This window comes from Bos indicus x Bos taurus, chromosome 23 (genome assembly GCF_003369695.1).
Source record: "Bos indicus x Bos taurus breed Angus x Brahman F1 hybrid chromosome 23, Bos_hybrid_MaternalHap_v2.0, whole genome shotgun sequence".
In the NCBI taxonomy this organism is placed as follows: Eukaryota; Metazoa; Chordata; class Mammalia; order Artiodactyla; family Bovidae; genus Bos; species Bos indicus x Bos taurus.
In genome coordinates this window covers 51,059,575-51,084,312 of record NC_040098.1, presented here as the reverse complement: position 1 = coordinate 51,084,312, position 24,738 = coordinate 51,059,575, and the positions used below count along the sequence as shown (strand labels likewise).

The window sequence follows — 24,738 nt, the reverse complement described above, 5'->3', positions numbered from 1 at the left end:
TAGTCTCCTGCGTTGGCAGGCAGGTTCTTTACCTCTTGCACCACCTGGCTAATTAGTTTTTTGCCTTGTTCGCCAGTTGATGAGTTAAGTTTCAGCTGTTTGAGTTTCAACTAACCCAGGGTTAAGACTCCAGCAATAGGGAGTCTTGGGGACAATTCAATGAATGAGACATTTGGGCTATTCTGTGATGAGTGACCTTTCCCCGTTCCCCTTGAACATCCTAAAGCTATCCAGTCTGAGGGAAGAGGGTTGTTTCAAGCCTGTATCTGTAGCTGGGCCTCAGAGAGAACTGACCTTGCTGTCACGCCTGTGACCAAGGGCCTGGGGAAGGGTAAGTTACTGAGGCTTCAAGGAAGGACCCAGAGGGTCTTGTATGTTAATTTAATAAAATAGCAACTTCCTTAGCTTTTAAAGGCAAAGCCAATGCCCAAAGATTAGGTCAAAGTGACAGACAGAGGAGATTTGTGGAGATGAGAAGGGTAAAGGGTACCAGTGAGGGGGAAAAAAATCACCAAGAAGGACAGATAGCATATGATATCCCTTATATGGTGGAATCTAAAAAAATGCACATGAACTTCTTCACAAAACAGACAGACCTACAGATAGAAAACAAACACGGTTACCAGTGGGAAAGACGGAGGGATGTATGTGGAGTTTGGAATTAATAGATAACACTGCTATATGTAAAACATGACCAACAAGGACCTACTGTATAGCACAGGGAAGCTGCATTCAATACTTTGTAGTAGTCTACAATAAAATCTGAAAGTATATATATATAAAACTAGATCATTCTGCTGTACACCTGAAACAGCACTAAATCAACTATAACAAAAAACTATTTTATGACTGATAGAATAAAAAAATACTCGTACCAGTGGTAAGTCTGTTATACCATTTATTGATGATGGAATTACACTGGAAAATAATCATAAAGAACCACCTTGAGTAGAATGGTTTTCTGAGAGACATTCCTTAGAACATGTAAGAGACTCAAGTGCGTCAGCAGGGAAGCCCTTGGTTTACTGTGTAGCCATCTCAGCTGGGGCTCTCACAAGCCCCACTCCACAGCACACTCGGGGATTCTGTGCGCGCGCGCGCGTGTGTGTGTGTACATGCACATAAGCGTGTGTGTGCACGTACGTGTGTGTGTGTGTACACACGAGCGCAAGTGTGCACGTGTGTGTACACGCACATGAGAGAGTGAATGAGTGAGTGAGTGTGTGTGTGTGCCTGTAATACCTGTATCTCGGAATGAGGAACCATATTTCAGCTGGGCTTCTTGGAATAGATTTGCTCATGCTGAGATGCAGGAAAGAAGAGTCACGTTATTTTTGGTCAGTGGGTGAGCGCTTGTCCTTAGCTATCACTGAAGGTGATAAACAACAGTTCAGCTTCTGAATACAGAACGGTCTGCTCAGCACCACGTCTTTTCGGTAAAGTTTCTTTCTGGTCCTTGGTGCCTGAGTCTCTTCCCTGTGACTGTCAGGAAGAGACAGAGGTATGGGTGAAATTGGGGTAGGAGACTTTGGTGGCGGACATCTGGCTGAGATCGTTTTAACTAGCAGCTGAGTCATCTGGACAGGAGTGGGCTTGATTGTGAGTTCTTGGCATGGGTTTAAAATGGAGATTTTGGGATTCTTAAAGTCATCGTGAACTACAGTGACCTGTTTTGGGGTGGCTGGGGTTTTCAGAGCTGGTCTAGAACTCCACTTGTATTTGCCAGCACAGTTCCAGTTCCACTTGGGAGCACTGTGTTCAGGCTTGTAAGAACCAGAACTGTTTTTAATTTTCTCATGACTTTTCTCTACACAAGCCATTTGAAGCCCCACAGGGTCAGGAGGTTTGGGCTGTCTCATTTTGGAGACAGCTTTGGAGGAAGGGGGTTGTTCGGTGGCGACTGGGGCACAGAAGGAGGTCTGGAGTCTGGGCCTTTCTCTCTGAATGGTCAGGTGCTGAAGTCTCTCCATGTCCAGCAAACGAGCCATCAGTGGCTCCAGCGAGCTGTCTGGCGTCTCCACTGTCATTTTCCAACTGTCAGATTTTGAGAGGGCTAATTTGTGCAAGTCCAAAGTACTGAAAGGAGGGGGAAGAAAATCAGGATATGGAAATACTTCATTCAGTTCCTCTGTGAAAGGTTCTTCAACATTTTCTACTGTTTCTGGCTTTAAGTGCAGGTCCATCTTTTTAAAATAGCTGAGTAAAGTATCGTTTGCTTTTTCATTTTCTGATAAATCGCTTTCATCTGTTAAATTTTCCTCCACACTGCTATTTCCATACTTCAGATTCCAGTTTGGAGCAGTTAAAAGTTCTCCACTGTTGTTTTCTAGAGTTGAGCATAAATTAATATGAGGCTCACTCCTGTCCTTGAAAGAGTCTCCATCAGCATATGGACGGCAGAGACTTGGTGGTGCCTGCAGTGCAGGGTGGGAGCCAACTCGCTTGTCCACTGATGCACCTGTCAGTGGGTTCACACCGAAGAGCCTCATGGGATTATTGGTCTCATTACAGCCAGTTTCCAGTGGAGATATTTTGAAATCCCTTAAAAAATGATTTATATAATGAATGGTTGGTTGCCTAGAATTAAAACGCTATTAAAATAATAAGAAAGCTTTATCAAAGACTAATGTTTAGCCCCCAATGGCATGTATATCTATCTGTAACAGAACATGTTAATTTTCAAATACGCTCTAACTATATACAACTATCTATGTTTTTAAAAGTATAGATTCAAATAATAAGTGGGCAGTCCTTTGTACATGCATAGGTGACTAGACCATTCTACCTAGAAATGGCTGCCTGGCTCCGAATGACCAGGAGGCTACGTGTGGCTGATCGCAGCCACTCGCCTATGAATATACCACATGTGTAACTACAATGTCTGAGGAGGAGGCTCTCCACCTCAAACTGAAATTACACTGAAACGTTTATTGACCCAGAATTAGACAAAAGGAAACTCAAAGAGTGTAGTCAGGTTACTTAGGAAAGGCTTCTACTTGGGCCACTGTGGTTTTTAAAAATTAGTCTAACCAAAAAAGGAAGCAAAACAATGTCTAGCTATAAACAAAAATTATCCCAGATACAGTCTATAGCAATTTCCATCTGATGGTACACTTTCATTTTAGGGGTAATACTTCTAGGTATTATATTCAAATGAAAACTGCAAAAAAGCCAGGCCATAGAATACTGAATTCACAGTTAGTATGTTTTATACACTTACTAGAAATACTGCCATGGAAAGATTTGATGCATTAATTGACATATATACAGTTCCAGTATCTTCTTGCTTCTTTTAAAGCCAACTTACACTAAAGTCAACAAGGTAGTCTTGAGGGGTTTACAAAAATACAGAAAATGGTAAAAATCTATTCATTTAGCTAAGCATTAGGTTTAATGACTTGCCTCTGAAAAATCACAGGAAAATCACCTTAAATCTATACCTGATAGCATAATCCATGTAGCAAAAAAAAAAAGAGAGAGAGAGCATGGAATCTCAATATGGAAGACTGTGGCTGGACCCGTTTGCCACCAGCGAACAAAGTGGAAATTATCCACCCTGGAGGTGGTCTGAGAGGTGAGACAATTACACCAACGCACTCTGCAAACCAAACACGTAAGCTGTCATGGCTTTTACTCTCTTTGTTGACACTGAGGAGAAACATCTCATTAGCATAATGTTTCCCTGCCCCCAAGCTTCCAACTCTGCACCATCGCCAGGCCTCGCCAGCACCCGCCGTGAACACCCATCAACTCTGTAGTCCTCCCAACAGCCCACGAGATCGGCGGTTTCATTTTCTCCCTTGGACGGATCAGGGATCCCAGGGCCAGGCAGGCTGAGGTCACACATCCCGGAAGCAGAGGAGCTGGGGTTAAGCCGGGCGGAGGGTCCGCGCCCGTGGCCCCAGCCACTGCCCTCTCCTGACTCCATCCGCGTCCTCTTGCTTCACCTGACCTCATCCTGCGAGCTCCTGCCCGTAAAAGCAGCCTTCCCCCACCCCCCATCAGCACCATCCGCCCGGACACGAATCCCTACAACCGCCTTCACGCCTCCGATCTGCCCTCAGCTTCAGCACGAGGAGGGCCGCGCCCCGAGCGCACAGAGAACCTCCGCGGAGGGCACGGCGGCTGCTGGGGAAACGCCCGACGGTCAGAACGGGGAGCAGAGAGCAGCCCAGCTCAGCAACCTCCGCAGACGACGCAGGACGGACAGTGACCAACGGCGGCGCTGCGTCCACGGAAGCGTCCCCGGCACTTTGACCTGCGATGTGGAGACGCCTTCCAGCTGGGTCTCACGCACACCGAAGAACCAAAAAGGAAGAATTCGGACCCCAGAGAGGGTCTGAAGCCAGGAACGGGGTCTGCGAGCGCGAGCCGAGCTCTCACATCCGGCTCAGCCTTCCACTGCTGGTCTCCTGCCCCCTGTCCTCACCTATGGAACAGACACGATGCCAGCAGACCTCCCAACGGGACTGTCGTGCGGCTTCAGAGCGAACACAGGGACGAGATGCAAACCGTCGTTGGCACGTGAATTACTCCTTTCCCGTCGGGGCTCCTTTTCCTTTGGACGAGACGTCCAGCCCCTCCGCGGCGAGGCCTCCTCACGGCTTCCGCACACGCTCGGCCACTCCCTTTCTCAGGGCTTCCCCAGGATTTGCACACAGTCCTTTTTGCTTCTGGTTGTTTTTTGGCCTCCTACTTCAACTGAGGAGCTAATTCATCTGTAGCTATCTTTATCTCACCGAGTTAGGGGTTGACAGTCACACTCGCTCACCTGAGCTCTGTGGTGCTTGCTTCGCTCGGAGGGTAACTCCACAGCTGGAAGAGCCCTTGTTTACTATTCTGAGAAGAGAAAAACCACGGACGTTTTAGTAATGGCATGCCTTTTTAAAAATAATAAAATATTTTCAGAGTGTGATGGATAGAACCCCACCTGTGTTCTCTGGGGCACGAACTCTGAGAAAGTGAGCTCCAGCAGCAGCTGCTCTGCTGGAATTTCCAGGTGGTTCTATAAAGGGGCAGAAGACATTTAAACACCGAGCATCTCTACTCCCGACTCTCGTTCTAAGAATGTACAGTTCTTGTTCTAACCAAGCAATATATGCTAGAATCTGACAGTTCGCCCTCATATACATTTTGGTCTGTACTGACCTCAGTAGGAATAGTATAATCAATTTATAAAAATCAACTAAACAATGTTAACTAGTAAGACTTGACTGTCATTAAAATTGTCTTCATTAACAGCTCATGGTTCTACAGTGTAGTGATCAGCACATCCGCTTTACATGCAGAAGGTCCTGGGTCCGACCCCCAGTGGAACCAGCTGAGAAGACCTGTATCTTTGGACCTCCCTGGTGACTCAGACGGTAAAGCATCTGTCTACAATGTGGGAGGCCCAGGTTCGATCCCTGGGATGGGAAGATCCCCTGGAGAAGGAAATGGCAATCCACTCCAGTACTATTGCCTGGAAAATCCCATGGACAGAGGAGCCTGGTAGGCTACAGTCCATGGGGTCGCAAAAAGTCAGACAAGACTGAGCAACTTCACTTTCACTTTATTTTATTAACAGTTAACTGTTTTACATTTTGATCAATAAAAGCAAATGAAAGACTAACTCTTTCACGACTTCAAAATACAACCGTTTCAACTGACTTAATGCATCTCAAGAGCGAGACCACCTCCCTTTTGGCAGGCACCCCACTCCAGTACTCTTGCCTGGAAAATCCCATGGGAGGAGGAGCCTGGTAGGCTGCAGTCCATGGGGTCGCTAAGAGTCAGACACGACTGAGTGACTTCACTTTCACTTTCCACTTTCATGCATTGGAGAAGGAAATGGCAACCCACTCCAGTGTTCTTGCCTGGAGAATCCCAGGGACGGGGCAGCCTGGTGGGCTGCCATCTCTGGGGTCACACAGAGTCAGACATGACTGAAGTGACTTAGCAGCAGCAGCAGCAGAACATATTATATTTATTACAACGTTAATTTCCATGTATAATATTGTTATATTGAAAAAAGCAATATAATAAGGTATTCACTTAATGACCTATTTGGAGCTTTGTAAAACAGTAAGCAAAAGCACTGACTTGACTTATTTGAAGAACTCCATAGAAATAAAATTTAAAGTTTAACTTAGAGGAAAGAAACTTTCTTTAAGGAACATACAGTGTCATGTTAATGTGCTGTGAATTATTTAAAACCAAATATTTATCCTTACCTTGTTAATTTTGCCTGAAAGAATGTGTACAGAAAAAAAATGACAATTAATAGTTACATAAAACTGGTGATACTCAAAACAAGCCCCCTTTAACATGAGTGGTTGTTCCTGTTACAGATCGGGGTGTAAGTTTCTGTACATTTATAAATATAAGCAGACACATCAGGGGTCTCTTACCACCTGTGGCGCTGTCCCTCCCAGGTGGGGGGCTTTTATTTTCAGGAGCAGGCACTTCTGCATCCAAATTCCAGTGAGACAAGTTCTAAAACAATATTTGTTTCAGGATAAACTTAATGTAAGAAAATGTTACAAGCCCAAGTACATGATTTTATAGGTCCTTTGGGTAAAATATGACAAAAGGCACCAAGTTCTATGACCCCCCACCTCCACCCCATACGGACACTCAGCATTTCTGAGGAGCGGGAAACGTTCACCTTAAACTGTTATCAGCTGGATAAGACCTCAGGAAATTGAAAGGCTTTTACAAGAATTGATGGCTTCATTTTGAAACTGATTTTAAAAATATGATAAAGTGTCCAGTTCAGTGTGTCCTGGGCACACGAGGGCTCATCCACTAGATTTTATGTATCTGAGTACCGGATCTGAGAGTCTATGAAAGTCTTTCCATCAACAGAACAAAATTCTCTGACCCTCACATACTCAACACTGACTAGCCCACATCTCATTCCAGACTCCAGATGTTGAAAAACATGCAGGGAATTTTTTTTTTTTTTTAAGGCAAGACACGAATAAGGAAAGGTACAATATCTCCTGAGGACCCACATTCCAGACACTGCTGAGCGCTGCGGGGAAAGCATGGGTGTGTGCAGGGGAGGGTTGCAGTAATTCATCCTAGAAAAGAGAAAGTGAAGAGGTGGACAGTTTACTTTAAAAAAAACTGATATTTGAGGGCTTCCCTGATGGCTCAGTGGTGAAGAATCTGCCCGCTAATGCAGGAGACATGGGTTCAATCCCTGATACTGGACGATCCCACATGGAGCAGCTAAGCCCACGCAGCTCAATTGCTGAACCTGTGCTCCGGAGCCTGTAAACTGGAACCACTGCAGCTGCGCGTCCAGAGCCCGGCTCTGCGACAGGGGGCCACAGCCCTGCGAGGAGAGCAGCGCCACTCGCCCCAGCTAGACAAAGCCTGCAGGCAGCGGCAGAGACCGAGGACAGCCAAACCAAGTAAATAAATAAAAATTTTAAAAGTAATATTTGAGGGATGAACTCAGCAGCTTTGTTACCTCAAATGAGAAAACCCTTTATAAACTAAACTTTAAACAACATTCACACCAATGAAATGTTAGGTAGTATTAGGTCATCATCACTGCACTAAGGAGAAAGAGGGACACACCAGCTTAAATACAGGATTAAATACAGGATGAGAATTTAACTGATCCACAAGGAAGTTACCTCCTGGCAGGAAGGAGAGCTGGCCTTTGGAATGTGGGCCTTGGTTTATCTTTTCCTAGAGGCTTTTGTTTACAAAAAAAAGTTAATAAAATTCTTTGTTCTTTGAGAGAACGTGCTTTGGATCTAGTCTCCTCATGAGAATCACCAGGGGTGCTCTTTAAAAATAACAGTTGAGGGCTTCCCTGGTGGTCTAGTGGTTAAGAATCTGCCTGCCAAGGCAGGGGGCACCAGTTTGGTCCTCAGCTGGGGAAGGTTCCACAGGCTGCGGAGCAACTAAGCCAGAGCGTCGCAGCTGAGCCCGAGCCGTAGAGCCCACAAGCTGCAACTCCCACAGCTAGGCCCGGGGCTCCGCAAGCAGAGAAGCCACCACGGTGAGACGCCCGCACACCGCAACCAGAGCAAGCCCCGCAGCCAGAGCAAGCCCGCGTCCGGCAAGGAAGACCCAGCACGGCCGGGGGGAAAAAAAAAACTGTAAATACATGCAATTTAAAAAAAACAAAAAAGTTGAAAAATACAGATGCTGATTAAGCAGGATGAGGCCAGACACTTGTATTTTTAGAGCCTCCTGACAGATTCTCAGGCTTCTCTCTGCTCTGTAATCCTGGTTCCCTAAGGTGCAAAACAACCCGTGAGAGGAACAGCCCTACAGTAACAAGATAAAGGGCAGCGGATGAAAACTGCGCCGCCGAGATCACAACACGAGAGGAAGCGAAGCCACCCACTGAGATCACAGCATGAGGAAGCGAAGTCACCAGGTAAGGTAGGCCGTCGCCCACGCCACATGGGCCATCGCCCACGACATCTGCCACATTGTAAACTCCCTACAGGGGGGAACTGGGCGCTCCTACTTGATATCCACCTGCCTTGCCAATGTTTTTCACAGAAAACGTGTAAGGATATTAAACAGGTGAGCACGGTCGATGAATCAAGGGTCGATGAATCATGTTTCATGAAATCCCATTGCAATCAGAAATGTTTGGAGATTTGCAGAGAAGCTGGTTAATTTGTCCTTTGTTAAAGGACATAAAAATGTTCAGGACAGTCTACTCAGTACTCTGTAATAAGATAAACGGGAAAAGAAGTTGAAAAAAGCGTGGATATCTGTATGACTGAACCTCCCTAGGAGAAGGCAATGGCACCCCACTCCAGTACTCTTGCCTGGAAAATCCCATGGACGGAGGAGCCTGGTAGGCTGCAGTCCATGGAATCCCGAAGAGTCGGACACGACTGAGCTACTTCACTTTGACTTTTCACTTTCATGCACTGGAGGAGGAAATGGCAACCCACTCCAGTGTTCTTGCCTGGAGAATCCCAGGGGCGGGGGAGCCTGGTGGGCTGCCGTCTATGGGGTCACACAGAGTCGGACACGACTGAAGCAACTTAGCAGCAGCAGCAGAACCTCCCTGAGCTGTGCACCTCAAACTAAGACAACCTTGCCGACCACCTAAACTCCAATATAAAATTTAAAAACTTTTTAAAGAGAACTTTTTCCGTCTGGTCTTGCAAATGCACCGAGAGGCGGAGTGCAAACTGCTCCCAGAGACCAGCAGGGCCCGCGGGGGCACCTTGCAGAGGCGCTGACCACAGCGGGTGGGTGGGGAGGGGATGCTGCGCCCGCGCCCGGTCCGCTGCACCTACCTCCCAGGGGACGGCCGCGGCCGGGCCGGGGCCACGGCTCTCACCGGTTTTTCTGCCCATCTTGCTCCTCGGTTTCCTGGGAATCCTGCACAGGTGTGGGACAGCACACGGAGGGTGAGGCCCGCGGTTGAGGCAGAGAGAGGGTCCAGAGGTTAAGAAAACGCTTTAGAAGAGGAGAAACTGGCCTGAGGGCAGGCCGGCTCACAAGAGGGGGTTAACTGGGAACCCAGGCCAGCCAGCCAAAGGGAGGGGGGCCACAGAAAAGAGAAAACGGGAAGACCTAAGTGACAGAAGACGGGCGCGAAGGTCTGAAGCGAGAAGGGAGCCACTATCAGATCGGAAGGTTAAAACACAAACTAGACATCTGGTGAATCGTCTGGAATTAAGACACAGGGTCGTGCAGTCTGCTTTTCAGCATTTAAGCCAGGGGCCCCGTTGGAAAGCAGGATCCACCTTCCGCACGGGCAGGGCAGATCCCCCGCGCCCCACCCCGCCAAGGGCCTCAGATCCGCCGAAAGGCCTGTTTGCCACCCCAAACGACCCTGGTCCCGGGCCACCGCCGCTCGAGGCAGAGCCTGCGGGCGCAGCAAGCGTCACGACTTTGCCGAGGCAGATTAAGGCGCGAGTTCGGACCCGCTGCAAAAACGCAGACAGACGGCAGCTACCGCGGAGAGCAGGGCGCTCGCCGGGCGGCTCCGGGAGGGACGCCGCTCGGGGACGTTTGGCGCCCGGGGAGCCGCCAGGTGGGGGCGACGGGGCGGACCGGGGGAGGCGCGCCGGGACGGGGGGGCCCGGCCTCCTAACGGGGGCGGGAGGGGAGAGAAGAGGGGGCGTCCGGCTGGCCCAGCCGCCTCTTACCGCTCGGCGCCGCTGGCCCCCGGCTCGTCCCCGGCCGCGTCTCCGCGCGCGCTGCCGCCCGGGCGCCCCAGCCGCTCCGCGCGCCCGGCCTCCGGCTCGGCGGGCCTGCAGGGAGGACAGAGCGCAGCGCCCCGTTGCCCGCCGACCTCCGCCCCGACCTTGACCGCGGCCCCGCCCCTGACCTTGACCCTGACCCCGGCCCCGCTCCGACCTCACCTTCGCGCCGGACCGCGCCCCCTGACCCCTGCCCCCGACCTTGACCCCGGCCCCGCCCCGGCCTCCCGCCGGACCCTGCAGCTGGTCCAGGCTCCATCCTTGACCTTCAGCCCGGCCCCGCCCCCTGACCGCAGATCCGCAGCGTGACCGCGCCCCCAACCCAGGACCCCGACCCTGCGTCCCACCCCGCCCGCGACTCTGCCCCGCCCCGCCAGCCCGCTCCCTCCTTCGAGACCCCGATTTGGGTTTGTAGTAGGATTTGCTTTCAATTCGTTGCTCACCTGTTGCATCAGAGTTACTCATTTAAATTTCTCACTCGCTACCTTTTAAACACCTTGAAGATGAGACCTGGCCTTTCTCTGACTGGCAGAGTGCCTGGCATAACAGACAGTCCGTACGTGTTTGGGTTAAATTACCCCCAAAATGACGTTTTTCTGTATGGTGTGGTTACTGTGTTTGGGCATCCTGCCAAACATTTCATAGAGATTAACCAGCGTAATACTCAACAGCCCAGCGAGGGCGATACTTCTAGAGATTCTTGTTTTATAAATGACTAACCTGGCCTTAAATATTACATTTCCCAACTTATAATTTCTTGAAAAATAGTGACTTGGGTACATGTGGGCGTCCACATATTCCTAGCTAACACTGACCAGTGTGTCTAAGTGGGAAGGGTTTTCTGTTCTCCGGCTGGAAGACAGCAATGGTGTGTGTATGTGGACACGCGTGTGTGTTTCACATGTGAGTGCATGTCACGTGTGTAGCTTATGCAGCCCCCATCCTTGCTTTCTGTTTCTGCTTTTCCTTTAGCTTCAGAACTTGACCTGGTTCCTAATCCCCTCAGGTCCTTCTGGGCTATGGCACCCAGGAATAAGCACATCCTCTAAGATCCTCTCTTTTCCTTGATGGAACATATTCTTAAAAACTCTCCTGTTCTCTCTGTTTGATGATTCTTCCTGTCTCTGGAGACTTTTTGAAGGCTTTGCATCAGCATCAAAACCCTGCCTCCCTTCCTCCAAATTGATAAGGTTTTTAGCATCACATGTTCAACACGGCAGTGACCGCACAGCCCCCGCAGGGTGTTCTGGGAAAGCGAGGGGCCAGGCCTCCTGAGGGGCGGAAGGGCCAAGCCGTGGATGTGGAGGATGCCGGGCAGCAGCCGGGGAGCCCAAGCAGAGCCTGGCTGCAGGCTGGTCTGCCCCCAGTCCAGCCCTGAGAGTCAAGGTGCGGGTTGGACGTGGCTGTTTTCCAGAGCAGCTCAGGTCCTGGGCCAGCCTTCTCAACCAGCCCCAGGCCTCTGCGGGATTCGGTTCTGCCGGTAGCCTTACTTCCAACCCAGTCCTCCTATTAACCCATGAAGCAGGGCCAGGTTGCCTCTGTCTCTTGGCATTGGACAAGCTGTTCGTCAGTCGGGACGGAGCTAGTCTGGGTGGGCAGAAGGGGAGCTCCTCAGGCCACACACCCTGTGGGCCAGGGGCCTTCTCCCCACCTCGGGTTCTCTTGCTGTGGGAAGGTGACACGGACCCTTGACAACTATCTTGGCGAGCGCTCTGACATACATTCCTTCTGGTTGTCCAGGCTTATGGACAAGGTCAGGAACAACAGGGCTTAACTTCTCGTTCTCTGAAGGGAACAGTTCTCTGCATCCGCCTCCGTCTGCTGACACCCTCCGTGGCTCCACACACTCCCTGCCTGCTCCCTTGACTCTCCCAGGCATTGCCAAGCTCGGGCAGGGCGCGTTCCGCTGAAGGGCCTTGTATTGCCAAGCTCGGGCGGGGCGCGTTCCGCTGAAGGCTCTTGTGCAGTGTAACTATGGACTTGCTTTCAGAAAGTCAGGACCATCTTTTCTCATTCCTAATATGCATTTCTTTGGCCGCAGTGCGTGGCATGCGGGATTTTAGGTCCCTGACCAGGGACTGGACCCATACCCCTGGGGGCGGAAGCCTGGCGCCCGAACCATTGGACCACCAGAGAAGCCCCAATAACATGCATTTTTGCTCTCCACTAAGACTCTATAACAGTGGGAAAGACTCCAGCCCAATTACGGGCAGCTTGCCTTTAGTGTATCCAGGTAACTCGTCTTCCCCTACCCCACCCCCCACCTACCTCCCCGTTTTCCAGCTTCTGCTTTGTCTTTCGGTCAGGGCCAGTTATATTTACCTCCAATTTAGGACTCCATTTCTGTGAGATTTACCTTAGATAGCCTAACTTCCTTGTATTTGTGTAATTCTGCTCTAAGAAATATTCATGGAGTTACTTTCAGTTAGAAGTTGTGTTTTTGTTTTAAAAATTAAGCTGTAACACTTTCCTTCCTTATTTGGGAGGCCCCAGTTTTGTTGTAAGAAATCTTGTTTAAAATCTGTTCCTGGAAGGTGTGTGATAGACACGTGCACGAATATCTTTCCAAACGTAAGATAAGCACGGACATCAGTACGTTCCACACCTGCCTCTGTTGATCCAGTTCTCAATCATATTTCCACCTTTATTTCGATTTTTCTGCAAGATTTGATTTCTGCTACCTGAGTTGCTTTATATGTCTCCCTATCCTCCAGATGCCTGTTCTCCGTAGCTGGGTTTCCTTAGCTTTATATCCCCCACTCACTTTGGATTTTGGTTTGGGGTTGGGGATCAGAACTTACTCTCTGGGTGGCACCGGCACTGAAGAACCTGCCTGCCAGTGCAGGAGACCTAAGAGATACGGGTTCAGTCCCTGGGTCGGGAAGATCCCCTGGAGGAGGAAATGGCAGCCCACGCCAGTATTCTTGCCTGGAGAAACCCATGGACGGAGGAGTCTGGCAGGCTACAGTCCATGGAGTCGCAAACAGTCGGACACACTCAGCAACTTAGCACAGCACTTACACTCTGCTGGCAGGAGAGGTGTGGCGTGGACCCTCCTCCTGGGAGCTGGGGCCTTCCCATCTCAGCTGCTTGGAGCGGAACACTCTCTTCAGCACGCTCTCCTTCAGGAACCTGGAGATGATCCTCTCTCTCTGGACATTACTGAACACCTTGCCCTCGGGAAGCCAGCTGAGCTTGTCACACCCACCATGGAAGAGGGGGAGCGGGAGGAGCTCAGGAGACACGGCAGTCCTCTGTGGGAACAACGACAAAGAAAGGAATTGCCGGTTACCTGGAAGTCAAGAATGGGAGACCAGCCTACCCAAAAGACCAGCGCCCAGTCCTGCAGCAGCTCTGCTGTGGGAGCAATCGCGCTGATAACACCTGCCCCCCGCCGGGGCTGCCAGCCCTTCAGGGCAACTCAGGGCATCACAGTGACCGGAGGAGCAGGGGCAGGCCAAGCGGAAGTCTTCCTGATCCTTTCTTGGGAGAAGATAATACTCGACCCCAGGTTCGGTTTTGAGAGGTAAATGTACCAGTCACCACAGAGCAGAATTGTAAGTAAGAGGGGTTCAGAACAAGGCTCACAGGGGAGGGGTTTGTGTCCTCAACATCAGCACCGCAGGCTGAGAGCGGTTTGGCCACAGTGAAGGTCACGCAGCTACTATACTGAAGGTCACAGCTGGGCTTGGCACCCCGCCTGCCCCGTGAAGACTGTTCACACCCCCCGCCCCCAACAGTGTTCTTGCCACCGCACCATCATCAGAACAAAGGGATGGAATCTGGCTCCTTGAAGAAGATGTACCTGTGGCAGAAAACATTTATTCCTCCAAGAGTTTATTTAAAAATAAAAGGTAATCATCGTGGCCTCCTGATTTCAGCCAAGGTCAGTAAATTTGCTGCAAAGATTCCAACAGTTGTTATTTAGAGCAAAGAGTAAGAATATATGGATCAACTCGCAGACTTCGAGAGCCAGCTAATGGTTGCGGGGTCGGGGGCAGTGTGGTGGGGGGATGGATGGGGGAAGGGATAGTTAGGGAGTCTGAGATCGACATGCACACACCACTATATTTAAAATGGACGGACTTCACTCCGGGTCTGCTGGGAGCCAGCATGGGAGTCCCCACCCATGACAAGGTCATGGGGGAGAGTTCTGGTGGGCAAGGCGAGCCAGAACTCGAGGGGTGCCCCTCTGGACCTGGCTGAGCGTCTACCCCAAAACCAGAGTCTGTCTGTTTTACTGCTTCATGACTTTCACCAACTCCTGTGACAGTCACGGGGGTGGGGTTATCCCCGACACCTTTTCTCTGAAGGAAATCAACTTAGAGCTCTAGCTAATTAGCCTCCTGGGCATAATAAGAGTGTTTCAATCCAAACCCCTCTCTAACTTGGGGTTAGATGGCTCTCTAACTTGCCTGACAGGTTTACCTGGACTCCTACAGCTACAAATATGATTGTTTACAGTCTCCCAACCCTGAGTGGCACAGGAAGCTTAAGATATTCAAATAGTATAGAGCCTCTCGGAGAGTCAGAAATTGTCAGAATAGAACTAGTAGAAGATTTCATTGTTGAGCCAATGCTTGCTGCCAAGTTTCCACATCCTCTGTATTGTATCCTTGGAAGTGTATTAATTAATATAGTTGGTATGTAGAAAAAATAAGTAGTGGCCTTGGTGTTAACAACTTTAGACCCTTAAGGTAATAAATTCTTTCCTTTGTTGTAAACCACTGCACCTCTGCCCTATAGGAATGCAACTTTATCTAACACCTTCAGAGGATGGCACCAAACTTTAAAATAATTACTCTTAGAGAAAATAAGTCTTATGGTTGACAAACCTTTATCAGAGGCATAAAATGTTAACAGGCCTTCTGGCCAGAAGATGATGTAAATTACCTAAACCATTTGTATACGATAAGTTGGCAGAAAAGAAAGCCTGGTCTCAATAAGGATCAAAGAGTGCTGACTTTTCATGATTTCGCACCCCCTATTATCCTCTATGCGCAACTTAGGGTATATAAGCTCCCTTTGAAAATAAAGCTACTGGCCTTGCTCAACAGGCTTGGTCTCCCCGTGTCGTTCTTTCTTGTCTCCTTTTCTTTCCTTTTGTCTCTACTCTTTCTTCAGGCCAAAGTAATTGGAGCGTGGGGGTACATTGATTTCCCAAGTAAACCAATTATAATTAGGCCTCTGATTCTCTCCACTGACGCTATCCCTTTAATCGTTTAATCGCCGATGCCGTCTTCCTGAGGGAATCCCTGGATCCTACGGGGCTGGACCCCGGGAGGGGTCCAGGGGTTAAGAATCTACCTTGCTGTGCAGGGGACGTGGGCTCAGTCCCTGGTCGGGGAACTAAGATCCTGTGTGCCACAGGGCACGAAGCTCATGTGCCAGCACTACTGAGCCTGCAGGTCACAACAAAAGAGAGGCCTGTGTGCCGCAACCAAACCCAACACAGGCAGAAACAGACACTGTCTTAAAGATACAGTGGGAACCAATAAGGGCCTACTGCACGGCCCGCGGAGCTCTGCTGCATGTGATGCGGCAGCCTGGATGGGGGTGAGCTTTGGGGGAGAACAGATAACGTGTGTGTGTAGGGCTGAGTCCCTTTGCTATCCACCTGAAACCATCACAATAATCTTTGTTAATCAGCTATACCCGGATACTAAATAAAACGTTAAAAAGAATATATGGGTCAAATAAAGAAGAGGCTTGTGGTTGCCAAGGGAGAGGGGAGTAAGGGAGGAATGAACTGGAGTTTGGGGTTAGCAGATGTGAGCTGTCATATATAGACGGGGAAACAAAGTCCTCCTGTAAAGTGGAGGGGACTATATTCAACATCCTGTGAAAAACCATAATGGAAAAGAACATGAAAAAGAATGTGTGTATATGTATAACTGAGTCACTGTACAGCAGAAATTAGCACATTATAAATCAACTATACTTCGATAAAAATATAAAAAGAACATATAGGTCAATTTATGTGAACTGGAAAAAATCAATTTTAATAGATCCCTTCCTTGGCCTTTGAATGGCTTAAAACATGGTTTGTTCTTCCCTATTTATGTGAAAGAGGATTTAGAGTAACCCAGTCACATCTGCTTGGAAGAGAGAAACTTCTGGCTTCCAGAATATTCTACCCTCCCTCTTCACCAATTCCTTTCTCTCTCCAAAATCACCCATGAAATTATGAGACTCACACCCAATCCCAGGGATTCTGGTTACTTCTATACCTATTCAAAAAGTATTTGTATTTAAAGTGCATCTTTCTGTTTACTTTTTAAAGTTGTATTTCTTAAATTTGCACATTGAAAATTCAGAAGTGGAATTTTGTGTCTCCTGTGCTGGGGACCATGATACCATCATGATTTTCTTATAGTCCTGGCCAAGGGTTTTGAAGTTTGATAAAAAGCTGGCACTCAGGGACTCCCCCTAGCAGTCCAGTGGTTAAAACGCTGCACTTTCAATGCAGGAGGCACGGTTCTACACCTGTTCGGGGAACAAAGATCCCCCATGCTGCGCAGCGCCACCAAAAAATAGGGGAAAAACAAACAAACAAACACTCACAAACACTCCTAGCTTTCACCACCTGAAGTTGAAGTGAAGTTGCTGAGTTGTGTCCAACTCTTTTCGATCCCATGGACTGCAGCCTACCAGGCTCCTCCATCTGTGGAATGTTCCAGGCAAGAGTACTGGAGTGGGCTGCCATTTCCTCCTCCAGGGGATCTTCCTGACCCGGGGATCAAACCCAGGTCTCCCGCATTGTGGGCAGATGCTTTACCCTCAAAGCCACATGGGAAGCCCAGTTTTTACCATGGCTTTCCCTGTTTCTGACCATTTGGCAGTGTCATTGTCCAGCCAGTTCATGGAATAGACCAACTATGTTGAGCCTGGCTCAGTTGGAGCCTGGCCAGGACTACCTATAATAGATTTCATTATTTGCATTTTTGCCCAATTTCTGGGAGTAGTTCTTGGCAACTTCTGTCTTTCTTGGGGGCTGTGCTGTCAGGCGTGGTGGTTTAAGATTATTTAGTATGTCTGCTTTCGTTATTTTATTTCTTTCTTTATTTTTATTGAAGTGTAGGTAATTTGCAATGTTGTATTAGTTTTAAAGGGCTTCCCCAGATGGCACTGTGGCAAAGAACCTGCAGAAGACGTAAGAGATTTGGGTTCCATCCCTGGATCGGGAAGGTCCCCTGGAGGAGGGCAAGGCAACCCACTCCAGTATTCTTGCCTGGAGGATCCCATGGGCAGGGGAGCATACGTGTACATCAATGTGATTCAGTTATACACACATCACACATACACACGCACACATATGCATTCTTTGCTGAGATTCTTTTCCGTTCTGTTGAGAGGTCATTGCAAGCCACCGAGTGCAGTCCTCTGTGCTGCACAGGAGGCCCTTGCTGTTTGCCTGCTTGATCCTCCGTCTGCTTTTGGTCCATGATGGAGAATGGCTTCTCTAGGAAAGCCGGAGCTGAGCATCTTTTGTTTGCTTCCTTTTGTCTCCTCGTGTTAGTCTGGGTAAGAAAATAAGCAGCAGCTGAGCTTCTTACCTGGGTTAATCTGGACATGTCCTCAGCCGTGGACAATGACGCTCTTTCCCCGGTTCTGCTTGGAGACCTCGCTGCTGTAGCCACACTCCCCGGGGCCGGGTTGGTCTGCAGATCCTTAATTAGATTCACACAAGGTGCTCGCCTTCCACTGGGGGCCAGATGGGAACATACCACTGATGTGCGCACACCAGCTCCCCCTCCTGTAGGAAAGCACCCTGCCTTCCTTAGGTATCGTCCATGTCTGGACAGGAAACAGGTTTCTGCCTAAAATCCCCGTCAGACCCTGGATATTCGTGAAAGGTGAACTTCCTCTGGTTGGGAGGCGCGAGGCGCTCAGGGTTCCAGGCTGAGCTCTGGGCTATTGTGACCCTCAGAACGCTCAGCAGCCAGAGGGCAGAAAGGAGGCCCCATGGTGCCTTCCTGGAGATGACGCTGCCAGGGCCTCCCCGCCTCCGCTCTCCTTCCGCTCTTCTCCGTAACTAGGAGGGTCATCATGGGGACAGCCAGCAACAGCCAAGTGGAGCTGAAACTCCCGCTCCTCGAGAAGCCTAAGACCCCGAAAAACTACAGCCACCCCGAGGTTCTCCATCGCACCTTTGAGACTCTGTCCAACCTTCACAAGCTGCTTCCCAATCATCTGATGGAGCTGCTCCACTCCTGCAAGAGTGAGGAGGACAAGAAAAAATGTATGTGGGCAGAGGGTGGGCGCCAGCTCTTTAGGAAGCCTGCCCTTTACCGTGGTACCCACGCCCCTTCTGCAGTCATGCGTGTGTGTGTGCTAAGTCGCTTCAGTCACGTCCGACTCTTTGTGACCCCATGGACTGTAGCCTGCCAGGCTCCCCTGTCCGTGGGATTCTCCAGCAAGAATGCTGGAGTGGGTTGCCATGCCCTCCTGCAGGGGATCCTCCTGACCCAGGGATGGAACCATCTACTGCATTGCAGGCGGGTTCTCTACCACTAAAGCCACCCAGGAAGCCCCTCTGCAGTCACGAGTGCTAAGCTAGTCCTGCAGAGCGGGTGTGGTTCACGCCTGAGGCCTCGACCGCGTCCGTCCTTCGTGCTGTGGGGCCACGTGCTCAGAGCTCACACGCGGTTCACCTACACACTGGCCTTCCCAGCGCCGCCTCCTGCTCCTCTTAAGTTAGCCTTTTATGAATCTGTGGAAAGACGGGAAGGGGCCTAAGTGACAAATACCAGTGAATGTACAAGTTCAGTCCTAGATCTGGTTTTAAGCTTAGTGGGATATCTTCCCAGTTAAAGGCCAGGCTTTGAAGTTCATTCCTCGGCTGTTTCCTACCCCTCCTCCTTTCCATTTCCAGGCTTGCACCGCCCTGGAAGAACACTGTTTTCCCCCAGGCCTTACAGGCTTTGCAAGGTGGAGTGGCTGCCCCTCCTGGATCCGCCAGGGAGGGTGATAACTGGACTGATTTGCAGAGTTGGGTGGAGTCTGCCTCCCATGTTGTTTAGCTCAGGTGAAGGGCAGAGGTAGAGGGCAGCCACTGGCCCCCAGGGGCTTAAGGAGTGAAGTGGCAGCTGCCGCACTGATGAAGACACAAGTTCTGGGTAGGAAGGCGGGTATCGGGGTGCTGATTTTAGAACACAATGGCTGATTTGGCGAGTTGTCTTCTGGTGGTGGTGGCTTAGTTGCTAAGTCGTGTCCGACTCTTGCGACCCCATGGACAGAAGCCTGCCAGGCTCCTCTGTCTGTGGGATTCTCCAGGCAACAGTATTGGAGTGGGTTGCCATTTCCTTCTCCAGGGGATCTTTCCAACCCAGGAATCAAATCTGGGTCTCCTGCATTTTGTCTTCTGAACGTACAGTATTGTGAATCAATCCCAAGATCCAAGTTATATTAAAGATTACGTAACAATCAAGAAAAGTGTAAGCGCCTCAGAATAGACAGACATTATACACTGGCAGTTCACAAGATGAAATGCAAACCGCCAATAGACATGAGAGGTGTTCACACACTCTGGTAATCAAGGAAGTAACAGAAAACCAACGAGGGGTTTTCCCTGTGGTCCAGTGGCTAAGACTCCAAGCTCCCAGTGTAGGGGGCCTGGGTTCAGCCCTTGGTCGGGGAACTCGATCCCACATGCCACAGCTAAGAGTCTGCAGGCTGCAGTTAAAGATCCCGCTTCAGCGACAGAGATGCAAGCTCTTCCCTGCTGCAACTGAGACTCAGTGCAGCCAAAGAAAAGAAAGAAATATATTTAAAAAGATAAATCGAGGAGATATTTTTAAGCCATCAGAGAGGTCAAATTTTGTAAGATCAATAATGATAAACACATGGGGAAATTAATAGCCTCACAACTAATTGATGGTATGTTCATTGCTTCAGGCTTTTTTGAAGGTAATCTGAAAGTCTTTGTCAAAGTTTAAAATGTATGTTGCTGGCTTACTGAATGAGTTGAACTCAGTAAAGAGTAAGCAGAGTGTCCTGGGACTGCCAGGATGTAGACCCACAGACTGGGGGGTTAAAGCGACAAATGTATGGTCTCGCGGCCTGGAGGCTAGAAGTCCAGAGCCAGGGTGTCAGCAGGCTCTGAAGCGGCTGGGAGAGGATTCTTTCTTGCCTCTTCCTGGTTTCTTGAGTTTGCTGGGAATCCTTGGTGTTCCTTGATTTGCAGATACATCACTCGACTCTGTCTCCGTTGCCACAGGTGCGTCTGCACACGTGACATCCATCTTCTCCGTGGGCGGCCACTGTCTGCGTGTAGGAAGGCGTCTGTCCTCCCACAAGGAGCCCATATTGGATTAAGAACCTGCTCTGCTCCAGAACAGGGCTTCCCAGGTGGTCCTAGCAGTAAAGAACCCGCCTTCCAATGCAGGGGATGCAAGAGACTCGGGTTCAACCCCCAGGGTAGGAAATGGCAACCCACTCCAGGAGTCTCGCCTGGAGAATCCCCATGGACAGAGGAGCCTGGTGGCATACAGTCCATGGGGTCGAACAGAGCCGTACACGACTGAGTGACAGCGCACACACTGCTCCAGTATGACCTCATCTTAACTACATCTGCAGGGTATTTCCAAGTGAGGCCACATCCGGGGACACTGGGGCTTAGGAGACGCTACAGTCCCCAGAACTACAGCACCTCTGCCTAAAGAAATCCTCACGTGCCTAACAGAATGCTTAGCTTTTTCTTATATAGTTAAGTTTGTTGTTCATAGTTGGATATCTGGCGCCACTGGATGCTTTTCAGACCGTGTGGGCTTAGGACAAGACTGAGACAACAGAAAAATGCGCATGCTAAAATCCTGTTAGATATGCGTGTCCTTCAACTCCGCGTCCTAGAGAAATACTGGCCCGCCCTGCACACAGATGTAGGAGCAAAGGTGTGTGCTGAAACACTTTTATAAAGGTGAAAAGTTCTAAAAAACCTATTATCATTCAACCACAGAATGGTTAAACAGACGCCTTCATACTGCGAAATACTGTTAAAAAAAAGTCGATATTAAAACATCTACAAAACACACTGCAGAGTTTTAATAACAGCGATTCCATTTTTGCCAAAAGAAGAGTGTAAATTCAGAGATGGGAATATGTACATGAATGTTTAGAAAAGGGTTCTAGATGGAGACACAGCAAATTCGGGACGGTGGCAGGATAGCGACGACGGGAAGGAAGAGGTTCCTTTGACTGTTGTTGACTTTGAACCTCTCCAGCAAAGATGGGTTTATTCGGTATCCACAGAGAAGTGCAAATCAGCAAACCACAAGGAAGTCAGCACAGGGCAAGGACAGGAGAACGCTTTCACGGAAGGTAAAGGAATCCGGAGGGCAACCAACGGAGTGAACAAACCGGCTGAGTCCCGCGGGAGAGGAGGGAGGGGCGGGTCTTTCTTCTCCCGGTTTGGGCTCCGCTGTGGACACAGGGCTGAGAGCGCCCCCTGCTGGTCTCCTGGCTCTGAGGTTTCTGTTGATTAATTTTCTGCGCTGTGTACACTGCTTCCCTGGAGAAGGCGATGGCAGCCCACTCCAGCACTCTTGCCTGGAGACTCCCATGGACGGAGGAGCCCGGTAGGCTGCAGTCCATGGGGTCGCAGAGAGTCGAACACGACTGAAGTGACTTGGCAGCAGCAGCAGCAGCATACTGCTTCCCTGGTGGCTCAGACAGTAAAGAATCTGCCTGCGACTTGGGAGACCTGGGTTCCATCCCTGAGTTAGGAAGATCCCCTTGGAGAAGGGAAAGGCTACCCACTCCAGTATTCTGGCCTGGAGAATCCCATGGACAGAGGAGCCTGCCGGGCTACAGTCCATGGGGTTGCAAAGAGTCGGACATGACTGAGCGACTTTCACTCACTATACTTAAGTTGTTTGATTTTATTTTAATGAACATCTTTCCATGCATCTTTAATTTTTGTAATTAAAATTCAGTTTTAAAATTGAAAATGCAGTGAGCGTTTATGTGAGGTTCCCGTTTTGATTTCTCAATGATATTCCAGTTACATGTTGATTTATGGACTTTGTTCTCCTAGCCTTCCAGTGTAGACACAAATAGGTATGGACACCTTTAGCAGTTGGTAGCGTTCCTGCCATGCAGGCTGCGGTCCACTGAATTATCCATATATTTGAAATCCTGACAACCAAGCAAACCCTACACTCATGCTGTGGGGCGGGGGGAGCCTGAGGGAGGCTGGGCGGCCCAGCTGTGTGGTCATGGGGCTAAGGACCCGCTTCGAGAACCCTGGCCTTCACCCGGGAGCTCCGTACTCAGGCCTGCTCTTGAGTCACTTGGTGTGATTGTCTGGCCTCTAAGGATGAAGCTGATCCCTGTCATCATACCATTTAGTTCACTTAGTCTGCATGAGGCAGTGTTCCTGGGGGTCTCTACCAATTACCCTGCCTAGGAAGGACCTTCAGGGATACAGCCTGTGGAATAACGGGGGCTGGATGAGCTCTGATCTAATTCCGAGTTCGATGCAGGGCCGCCCTGAATCTCCTGAGGCTCAGCTCCTCTTGCTGCAGCAGCTGTGCGGCAGCCTCTTCTCCATGCACCTGACTGGGTTGCAGAGATGCTCGGAGCACGGCCTGCAAACTGGCTTTTGCTTCTCAAAGTGTTACCAGTTGGCAAAGAGATAAAAAGCCTGCCCTGCAAGATAACTCAGCTATGTCAGTAAACAACGTGCATTTTAACTGACTTCCCTTCTCCCTCCCTCTTTTTTTTTGGTGGGGGGGTAGAGATGGTTTTGATGAAGGAAGGAAGCGGTGTCCTGGAACACTTTCTGACACAAGTTCTGTCTCACTGCCGACGGGCGACTTATGGGCCATCCGTGTGAAGCAGCAAGTGTGATGTCAGGGCAGTGTGTGGTTACTATCACTGAAGCACTTGACCTTTGAGAATCACAGACAGATCACACCATCGACCCTCAGTGCCTGCCCTGTGCATTCCTTCATTCTCTGCTTGCTGGGCGTCTCTCAGATGTCCAGGACCAGGCTAAGGTCTAAATGCTGCTCACAGGTATTTTTGGAATGAAGAAATGGCAGAGCTAAAGAAAGAAAGAAAGTCACTCAGTCGTGTCCGACTCTTTGCGACCCCATGGAGTGTAGCCTACCAGGCTCTTCCATACATGGGATTTTCCAGGCAAGAATACTGGAGTGGGTTGCCATTTCTATCTCCAGGGGATCTTCCCGACCCAGGGATTAATGGCACAAATAGCCATTCTCAAACCAATGCCATGTGACTCTTCCCAAGCAGAGATGGGAAGAAACACCGAGTTACTCTAATGCTCGCTGCACCAGGGCTTCCCTGGGGGCTCACATGGTGAAGAGTCTGCCGGTTGGAGAAGGAAATGGCAACCCACTCCAGTACTCTTGCCTGAAGAAGCCCTTGGACAGAGGAGCCTGGTAGGCTACAGTCCATGGGGTCGCAGAGTCAGACACGACTGAGTGACTGACACACAAAATGGAGGAGATTCTTGCTGGCACAAGGGTACACTTATCTGTTCTCCCATCTCCTGCAGGAAGGAGGATGGGGCAGACAGCACCTGGCAGGCAGGACGGGTCTCCACCCTGCCCCCCACCCCTTCTGGAAGGTTGGGGCAGTTGGCAACAGTTGGCCTCAGGCAAATAAAAGACAAAGTTGTTTACTGGCTAAAAAAAAAAAAAATCTGCCTGTAGGGCAGGAAACCTGGGTTCAATCCCTGGACTGAGGAGATCCCCTGGAGAAGGGAATGGCAACCCATTCCAGTATTCCTGTCTGGAGAATTCCACAGATGGAGGAGCCTGGCGGGCTACAATCCAGGGGGGTTGCAGAGTTGGAGACAGCTGAACGACTAACACTAATTTATTCTATTACTAGGTGAGAATTCTGAATTCTCTGGCTTAGAAAGGATCTTAGAAAGACATCAGTTTCCAAGAGAGATTAATCTGACCCCCAAACCAAGCAGTATGCCCCTGTGGAGAAGGAGGCAAAACAACAACGCCAATCAAGGGTGGAAGACATGCCGCTTGTGGGGTAAAAACACGAAGGATCCTCCGACGTCAACCATCGTCGTCAGGTGGGGGCCAGCTTTGTCCCCGGCAGGCTTGTTTAGAGATGTTACAGGATGACCACGAACCCGATGCCTTAGCGAAAAAGTGACTTGAAGTTGTCTCTGGCATATGTGGTTGAGTGTGAAAACAAGCTCTGCTCTGCATAAAACACATGAGCCGCCTTTTCACCCCCTGCCGCACCCAGGGTCTGTAGGCATGCTCAGAGGCGGAGCAGGCGTGTGGGATCCCCGTGGGCCGCCGCATTCCAGGTCAGGGAGCAGACACCTAGCAGGGCTGGAGTGGGATCCTAGGGACCCAGCCACTGAGCTGCAGGGCTTTTATGCTGCACAAGTCAGGAAGCACCAGCCCGCCCCAACTCGGCCAGGGACCCAGGGCACAACCCGAGTGGCAGAGGCTTGCCTTTATTCCTAGTTCACCAGTTTCCTTCTTTCTCACGTAAGCGTGTACAAGCTATACATTTTTCCACTCAGCACCAGTTTCACTATACCCCATAAGTTGTGTTTTTATTA

The 24,738-nt window shown here is 49.8% G+C and overlaps 2 protein-coding genes across 2 annotated transcripts; one reads left to right on the top strand and one right to left on the bottom strand.

Annotated features, from left to right (window-relative positions):
- Positions 1-1,159: 1,159 nt before the first annotated feature.
- FAM217A (family with sequence similarity 217 member A) lies at positions 1,160-9,935 on the bottom strand. Its single transcript, XM_027525057.1, has 6 exons — positions 9,267-9,935; positions 6,390-6,474; positions 6,213-6,226; positions 4,931-5,005; positions 4,772-4,839; positions 1,160-2,541 (listed from the first exon to the last, which is right to left on the bottom strand). The coding sequence occupies exons 1-6, from the start codon at positions 9,324-9,326 to the stop codon at positions 1,329-1,331; spliced, it is 1,515 nt and encodes a 504-aa protein (XP_027380858.1). The 5' UTR covers positions 9,327-9,935; the 3' UTR covers positions 1,160-1,328.
- Positions 9,936-17,750: 7,815 nt separating this feature from the next.
- C23H6orf201 (chromosome 23 C6orf201 homolog) lies at positions 17,751-24,737 on the top strand. Its single transcript, XM_027524514.1, has 3 exons — positions 17,751-17,833; positions 18,218-18,420; positions 24,036-24,737. Exons 1-3 carry the CDS (start codon positions 17,751-17,753, stop codon positions 24,284-24,286), a joined length of 537 nt encoding a protein of 178 aa, XP_027380315.1. The 3' UTR covers positions 24,287-24,737.
- Position 24,738: the final 1 nt, after the last annotated feature.

What these genes read in the sequence shown, in the direction of transcription:
- FAM217A (XM_027525057.1), bottom strand. Translation starts at nt 9,326, where the DNA reads ATGGGCAGAAAAACCGGTGAGAGCCGTGGCCCCGGCCCGGCCGCGGCC. An exon ending in TCGTGCCCCAGAGAACACAG is followed by an intron (nt 4,840 to 4,930) that starts GTGGGGTTCTAT and finishes TTCTCTTCTCAG; the next exon opens with AATAGTAAACAAGGGCTCTT. An exon ending in GCAAGCACCACAGAGCTCAG is followed by an intron (nt 2,542 to 4,771) that starts GTGAGCGAGTGT and finishes TCATTTTTTAAG; the next exon opens with GGATTTCAAAATATCTCCAC.
- C23H6orf201 (XM_027524514.1), top strand. Translation starts at nt 17,751, where the DNA reads ATGTCCTCAGCCGTGGACAATGACGCTCTTTCCCCGGTTCTGCTTGGA. An exon ending in GCCACACTCCCCGGGGCCGG is followed by an intron (nt 17,834 to 18,217) that starts GTTGGTCTGCAG and finishes CTCCGTAACTAG; the next exon opens with GAGGGTCATCATGGGGACAG. An exon ending in TGAGGAGGACAAGAAAAAAT is followed by an intron (nt 18,421 to 24,035) that starts GTATGTGGGCAG and finishes TTCTATTACTAG; the next exon opens with GTGAGAATTCTGAATTCTCT.